This window comes from Myxocyprinus asiaticus, chromosome 2, assembly GCF_019703515.2.
Source record: "Myxocyprinus asiaticus isolate MX2 ecotype Aquarium Trade chromosome 2, UBuf_Myxa_2, whole genome shotgun sequence".
Taxonomy (NCBI): domain Eukaryota; kingdom Metazoa; phylum Chordata; class Actinopteri; order Cypriniformes; family Catostomidae; genus Myxocyprinus; species Myxocyprinus asiaticus.
Window position 1 is genome coordinate 58,041,692 of NC_059345.1, and position 8,187 is coordinate 58,049,878.

The following is an 8,187-nucleotide window of genomic DNA, read 5'->3' on the forward strand; positions in this document are numbered from 1 at the left end:
ATCAGCTAGTATTAATAAAATAAATAAATAAATAAATAAAATAAAAAAATAAAAATAAAAAAAAACTACTTTGCACTTATATATATATATATATATATATATATATATATATATATATATATATATATATATATATATATAAAATTTTATTTTATATAGTTAATAAAATAAAATAAGTCCAGAAAACAGTAGTTGGGAAAATTAGATAAGATCTATGACCTTTACAAGGCTTTATACAGCGCATCCCATTGAAGAGACTGCATATCCCTCAAAGCCTCGTTTCATTCCCGTCTAAAATTAAATATGATGCTACTGGCTATTATGTGTCACTTGTACCAAACACATAAAATTACTTAAGGATATTAATTCAGAAACAATGCTTTTCATATTTAAATTTAATTGCTGTAGGCTACCATCACACACTTGAAAAAAATCACACCATCACATATTATACCAAAATCCACTGTTATCAAGGCCATGATCTGTCTCATAAACATCAAACTAAAAAAAAAAAAAACTAAAAAAAAACTAAAAAAATAAAATAATTTTATATATATATATATATATATATATATATATATATATATATATATATATATATATATATATTACCATAAGCCATGTTTCTAACATTGCAAAATAGAGGGTGGAAACTATTAGGACCACAGGGATAAGATCCAAAATAAGGTTTTCAGTATCATGTGATTTTAGCGTCATCCTGTCGTAGCAAACCACGTTGGGAGGCGTAGGCCTATAGAACCGCGTATTTCCGGTTCAGAGCAGAGCCAGTCAAGGCGCAGCGTCGCATATGGTGTTTGGTCACTTTAGGCAGTTGGCACCCCACAGCTCTGAGACAAATCTTCGCATAAGAAAACTTTTTGGGGAATATGAGCAAAGAGGACATGAAATGCCGGCCAGTCTCTTTAAAATTCACAATCGATAACATTCTGAAAAAAGATGTTTTTGACGTACATTGCTCAAAAGCGCAGCCTTCATCGGACAGCGCTTCTCCATCCAGAAAGGACAGGAGGCATCAGTCAGCGCACACAACATCCGACGAATCAGGTAGCAGCACCAAATGCATCATATTACCGTGTCGTAACGGACACAGATTTGGACTTTTCAACATTTCATTGCTCAAGTTAGTCTCTTTGCGTAATTTCTTTGTAGCTGCATCTAAGTTAGGCTAATAGTTGTTATATCTTCACTTGCAGTTCGGACGGTCATCGCATGTGTTGTCAACTCTCAGAACGATTCAGACCATGCTCAAAGAGTGATTGACATGTGTCCAAAAACGGAAAGAATGAGCAGTATGGAAGAAAACGAAGAACTGAGAAGCACCAAGAATCCTAAACCAATGACAACAAAGAAGAAAACGCGTACGATTTTCTCCAAGAGACAAATTTTCCAATTGGAATCTACGTTTGACATGAAAAAATACCTCAGCACCGCCGAACGAGCGTACCTTGCCAACTCTCTTCAACTCACAGAGACGCAAGTGAAAATATGGTTTCAGAATCGTCGGAATAAATTAAAGCGGCAGTTATCTACGGACTGCGACGGATCCTGCTCACCGGAACCCGTATCACCCGATGCTCTAAAGAATATGCAGTTACCCAGTTTGTACAGAGAAAATGTTGGGAACACTGTATGGAGAGGATGCGTATTGCCTGTGCCTTTTCCTGTGGTGTATAATGGAAACACGTCCCCATATTTGTACCTTTCCAAAGCAAATAACTATTTTAGGATTTTCGATGGAGATTTTTAAGTTCCCGAAGCCTTTTGGACCATAGAACGCTTCATGTCATAACGTTTTTAAAATCACATTAATGAGAAAAGAAGAGAGAGAGAGAGAGAGAGAGAGAGAGAGAGAGACCATTAAGGCTTATTCTGATTATGACAAGACCGTCAAAGCTTACAGATTCTAGTTTAAAGTTTTTGAAATTTACAGTTTGCGAACGCGCATGTGCCACTTTGTCACAAAATAAGTACAACAATTTAATTTGTGGATTTAAAGGCTAATAATAACAATAATATAGGCTAATAATAGGCTAGTAGCAGTGGCGATAATAATAATAATAATAAATATTATGTTAAATGTAAATAAAATAAACTGGTTATTTTTTAATCAATCGCTCTACCGTTATTCATTTAGGTCTTTAGCAAATCAAAGATTTTATGTACTACTGCTTTATCAAATAAACAAATGATGTATTATTGAAATGCTGTAAATAATAATGCAAGTAATGGGTATGTAGGCTATTTCGAATTAGCCTACATTTAATAGCCTATTGATATTTTGTGGAATGTAGGACCCATAGGCCTAAATATTATTATTATTATTATTATTATTATTATTATTATTATTATTATTATTTGTTTTTTTTTTTTTTTGTTTTTTTGACTGCCATAGATCTCTTGTGCGCTTTGCCATAATTCATTCAGTAAATACACCTGCTTGGCATTTTCATCTAAACGCAACTGGATTGGCCGAATCGACAAAAATGTATTTTTTTAATATTTCGACGTTCTTTTATAAACAGTTAAACAGCAGCGGAAATCGCTTACACTTTGTCTGTATAGGCTACATCTTAACAAATAGAGGCGTTCGTGCAAAGTGTAGGCTAAAGTTCAATTATTCCAATATGTAAAAAATAAAATACAATAAAAACGCGCCTACATAACGGTTTAACGGTGATATGTGTATCTGTGCAATTATTTACATTTAAGACTTTTTCCCCCTCAAGGGCTATTCTAATCATGCGTCCTGCGCTCTTTTCGGGTCACTTGCTCAACTACAAATGGAGCATTGCGCTGCCTCCTTCCTGTCAAATTAATTCAAGGCGCTTCCACTGTTAACCTGTGCATTCAACCACTGATGAAAGCATGCATTTGATTTGACAATACGCCTTATTCTCCTGTTCAAACATCTGAAGCATATTTGTCTAGTATTAATACATGAAAAAGTTTGAAGATGGATTAAAAAATAAATAAATAAATAAATAACTGGTCAAGATAGGCCGTTTTTTTCCTAGATGCAGTATTTGACCCACTAAAATGTGTTGACTTCCCTATGCTTTTTTTTTCTTCTTCTTTCAAATAATTCAGATTGTTCAGTATAACAAGATCATCTTCCGTAGTGTTTTAAAATGAGTTTTTGTGTTAAGCCTTTTTCTGTCATTCCATGCTTGTTTTAGCTTTATATATGTCGCACGACCAAACATTTGGTCGTCAGTATTTCTCAACCCGAACTGTCATCTGGTGGTGAACAAACATAATTAGCAAAACATTGTTTAACTATTTACTGCAGTGATGAAAACACTGTAAATTGAGATAAGCTAAAATAATATGAATTTTTGCGATTATTCTCAGTGGTAGCCTGTGTATGTATATTAGTCAACTTTGATATAGGCAAATAATTAAAAGCGAGAAGCTTTGAAGCGGTGTACATTTTGCACACATTCATATATATATATATATAAAACACACAAATATATATATATATATATATATATATATATATATATATATATATATTTTTTATTTTTTTATTTTTTTTTTTTTTTTTTTTTGCGCGCGCGCGTTTCAATTAAAAGCTGTTTAGGTGTCACATCGAAGGTGTCACACAGATGAAATGAAATGTACACAACATATCATTTAAATAATGTTGTTATTTGTCGGGAAATTATCTCCCCAGATAAATCTTACAATAGGTCTGGAACCTCACTTAAACAAGTCAAATGAGATCTTTGGGTATACTATAGCATACTCTATAATGATCATTAATAGCATTAACAACAATATTAAAGCATCTAAATGATTCATGTATAGGCTACTTTCCTTATACTGTAGCCCTACATGAACTACTGATCTTTTAATCATTAGGCTTATATATGGTTTGTAAATGACTGAAGTTATTATAATGTGTTGTTATTATTATATGTATTATTTATTAATGAAACAAAATTGGTTGTCCATTCAGCCTTAGAGGTAATAATTAACATCTGAATAATTTGAGAAATATTGTATATATATTGTATATTGTCCTTCTCTAAGACTACTCACTATGTGTGGGTAGCTACTGTACATATGTGTTGATAACGCTTTTAAATAACTATGTGGTTAGCATTTGTCATTTATAAGTTAAATGTTAATTTGTAATTTATCTGCTTTATTTTACACTATTAATAAAAGAATGTTACTAAGAAAATAATTTTATAGTATACAAACATACAATCACAGATCACAGTTGCAAATTATGTATTATTAGTTAGCTTTAATAAAGTTCATGTGGCATCTGACATGTCCATATTATCAACGTTTATTAACAATTTAATTAATCTGTTTAATCTTAATTTAACGTAATTAATCTGAAAGAAAAAGAACCACTTAGTGCTTAAGAAATTATTAATGGTTATTGGTTCACTTTTCAATTTAGAAATCATAATTAAATAATAGCAATTTTACATATACATTAATTTATATAATTATTTATTTGGATATACACTGATCATTAATGAATGTGTTAAAGGAATATTCTGGGTTCAATACAAGTTAAGCTCAATCCACAGCATTTGTGGCATAATGTTTACCACAAAAATTTATTTTTAACTTCAATCTTCAATTTATTAAGCAACAATCTAGGTTACAGTAAAGTTCTTACAATGTAAGTGAATGGGGCCAATCTGTAAATGTTACAATACTCACTGTTTCAAAAGTATAGCCACAAGATGTAAACAATATGTGTGTTAACTTGATTTCAGTGTGATATAATCACTTACTAACCTTTTCTGTGTAAAGTTATAGCCAATTTTACAACTTTGTTGCCATGAAGATGTAATGTTAACAAACCCTAAAATAACTGTAAAAATTACTATTTAAACAACTTTACAGCTCAAATAATAGATTAGATTTAATAGAAGAATTAATGTAAGTGCTTTTATAAAATTAGAATTTTCTCATTTCTGCCTTTAAACCCTCCAGAAATTGGCCCCATTCACATCCATTGTAAGCGCCTCACTGTAACCATGATTTTGGCTTTTTTTTTAAAGAAAGGGTAAGTAGAAATAATTTTTTTGTGGTAATCAACATTATGCCACAAATGCTGTCGATTGAAATTAATTTGTATTAAACCCAGAATATTCCTTTAATGGCCAGTTTAAGAACATTCACTTATGAAGATTTATCATAATAATAATGTTAATGCTAATAAGGTACAGTATATAGTAACCTTTATTTACTCCTATGACTGACTCATAACTTGGGTAAGATTTAAATAACAGGACCTAATGAAAGCTTTCTAAGTTCCACTCTTTGCAACCAAGTTAAATGAGTATAGGGTTTAAAAAGGATTGTTTACCCTTTACGCAAGTTATGATTACAAAATACATTTCAATAAGAGGGACTTTACACAACTTAATGAATGTAGCATTGTCTGAATTTTTCCAGCTAAACTGTATATTTCATACCTGACACCAGTGGGTCAGACCTTCTAATGGACTAAAATCCACAGTAAGCAGTCCAGAACCTTTACTTAGGTAAGATAAAAAATCCTTAATGCCAGGATTCTATTCAAACTCATTTACAAATTGTCATCAAAGAGCTACATATTATGGATGCATGCTTTTGAATTTGGCTGTTAACTTCGGCTGCTCCATATTTAAATCAAACTTGTCATCGCCTCTCTCTGCTTTGCATTGTGCACATGTTTCCAATTGGAGCACAATGTTCTTGTTTTTCACAACACCATATGAAATTACAAATAGCCTAAGGTCTATAGAAATAATGGTCTTTTTTAATGTTTATCAAGGCCCAAGTAATATATATATATATATATATGATTTTATATAATTTGTAATAAAAAAATTGTCATTTCAATATTCATTTATTTAATTTTATATTTGATACAGTAACTTATTAATTCTTTTTAAAAATATAAATACTATGAAAATAGTAATTGTTTCTGTTGTTCAGTCTGCTTGCCTGGTATATCAGTATCAGTAAATATGTCATTGACTGGATGTAATCCAGTAACAACAGTATAAACCTACAACTAAAATGTGTAATTTGGTGATGCAAAAATGCATCACATACATAACAAAATGAAGAGAGCACTGTTTTGATGAGTAAAATTTCATGCAACAATATAAAACTCGAAGAACCACAACAGAAAAAGTACAAGATGTGCCATCATTTGGTCTCCAAAATACAGATAGAAGAGGATTGTGGAGTTTGCTTTAAGTTAAGATACAAATGAAGTCCTTTTCAGGGTGCAAGGGTCATGTCATCTACACTACCGTTCAAAAGTTTGGGGTCACTTGCCTGCAAAGTTTCTCATGATCTTAAAAACCTTTTGATCTGAAGGCGTATGCTTAAATGTTTGAAATTAGTTTTGTAGACAAAAATATAATTGTGCCACCATATTAATGTATTTAATTACAAAACTAAAATTTTATAAAAAAAAAAAAAAGAAAATAAAAAAGAAGTTTTTGAAATGGATGATTTGGACCGAATAATTAAGAAAAGCAGCCACTAAGTGCCCAACATAGATGGGAACTCCTTCAATACTGTTTAAAAAGAATCCCAGGGTGATACCTCAAGAAGTTGGTTGAGAAAATGCCAAGAGTACATTTCTGCAAAATCTAGGCAAAGGGTGGCCACTTTGAAGATGCTAAAATATAACATATTTTGGATTTATGTTGGATTTTTTTAGTCACAACATAATTCCCATATTTACATTTCTATTATTCCATAGTTGTGATGACTTTACTATTATTTAAAATGTGAAAAAATAAAATAAAAAATAAAGAATGAGTAAGTGACCCTAAACTTTTGAACGGTAGTGTATATTTAACATGACAGCTGACAAGTTGTATACAGTATGTGCAGAAGCTGCTCTGAGGGTTGAGGTTTTGAGAGAACTCAATGACACAGCACATAACAACATAAACAACATCCCATTCATTAGACCATGAAACCAGAGAAGAACTGTGGGAAGTTCAATCACCTCTCAGCAGAGTTCCACATTACTTATTGATCTAGAAATCTTTGAAAGTGTCTGGAGACCTGGTATATGACACATGATGCCACTGTCAACTGAAAGCAAGCAAAGAAATCGAAGTTTGGCATTTACTAATATAAGCAAACCTGTATTTTTCCAGCAAATATACGGGATCATTGTAATTAAAAACATAATTCCTAACTCTTTAAACTGTAATGCCAGTTGGACAGATAGTGCCATACCCTTAAAAAATAATGGGTTGTTTTGTTTTTCAATCTTTGAAAAATGTACATTGAGTTTTTTTTTTTATTAAAGAATTTGAACATTCCATTCATTGTCCCAGTTCCCAACACACACATAAGAAAGATGAGATATACTGTGCCGTGAAATGTATCATGGATAACATAATTTGGAAAATACAAATGAAAAGCTCTGACCCTTTGTCCCACAGAAACCCTCCAGGGCAAGACTCCCATACCCCCATCTGCCCAATGCATCAAAGATTCAATGTTTTCAGACCATTGAACATAGTCTGGTGAAAGATATTAGTAGAAATCAATAACATGAGTTAGAAGAAACTGATACTAGACTAATGGATGTGGCTCAGTGAATTCAGAGATTTGGGTTAAATTCATATGTGCCAAGGTTCACAATGACAGTCTATCATCTCTTAATGGATGTCTATTGACTGGGTTTGATCATGCTTTCTGAAGTACAACGTATCAGCCGAAGGTCCAGCTGGCGCCTGTGGGTGTGAGAAGATATGCCCAACTCAGCCTTCATGTCCACGGTCAATACATCAACAGCAGCATTTTTGCACAGTCTATTAGTTAGAGCTTTTTGTTAGCCAACATGGAAGTGTTCAGAAAAAAAGTGTTTGTCAAAAATACAAAATATAGAGGAGACCATGCTAGTTGTCACACTTTTTAGTCAAGTGAATATAAGCTTTTCAAGCAAAGTTTAAACTGTGAAACAGATTGAAACACAAAACTATCCAAGAAACAGCAAAAACATAAAAGGTAAAATACCAAACTATTGTTTGGTCAAAAGAACACAGTTCATCATTTCGGTTAAAATTTATCTTAATAAGTCTTAATCTTAATCTTTGCTAATGTACACTATATAGCCAAAAGTTTGTGGACACCATATGTGCTTGATGAACATTAGATTTCAAAACCTTAGGCATC

The 8,187-nt window shown here is 32.0% G+C and overlaps 1 protein-coding gene across 1 annotated transcript; it reads left to right on the forward strand.

Moving 5' to 3' along the window:
* Window positions 1-811: 811 nt before the first annotated feature.
* LOC127414710 (homeobox protein HMX3-A-like) lies at window positions 812-3,453 on the forward strand. The gene is made up of 2 exons (XM_051652912.1): window positions 812-1,065; window positions 1,215-3,453. Exons 1-2 carry the CDS (start codon window positions 888-890, stop codon window positions 1,766-1,768), a joined length of 732 nt encoding a protein of 243 aa, XP_051508872.1. The 5' UTR covers window positions 812-887; the 3' UTR covers window positions 1,769-3,453.
* The last annotated feature ends 4,734 nt before the right edge of the window (window positions 3,454-8,187 follow it).

Excerpts from the sequence above, each read along its gene's own strand:
- LOC127414710 (XM_051652912.1), top strand. The coding sequence starts at position 888 with ATGAGCAAAGAGGACATGAAATGCCGGCCAGTCTCTTTAAAATTCACA. Across the intron at positions 1,066-1,214 it reads CACAACATCCGACGAATCAG|TTCGGACGGTCATCGCATGT; the intron begins GTAGCAGCACCA and ends CTTCACTTGCAG.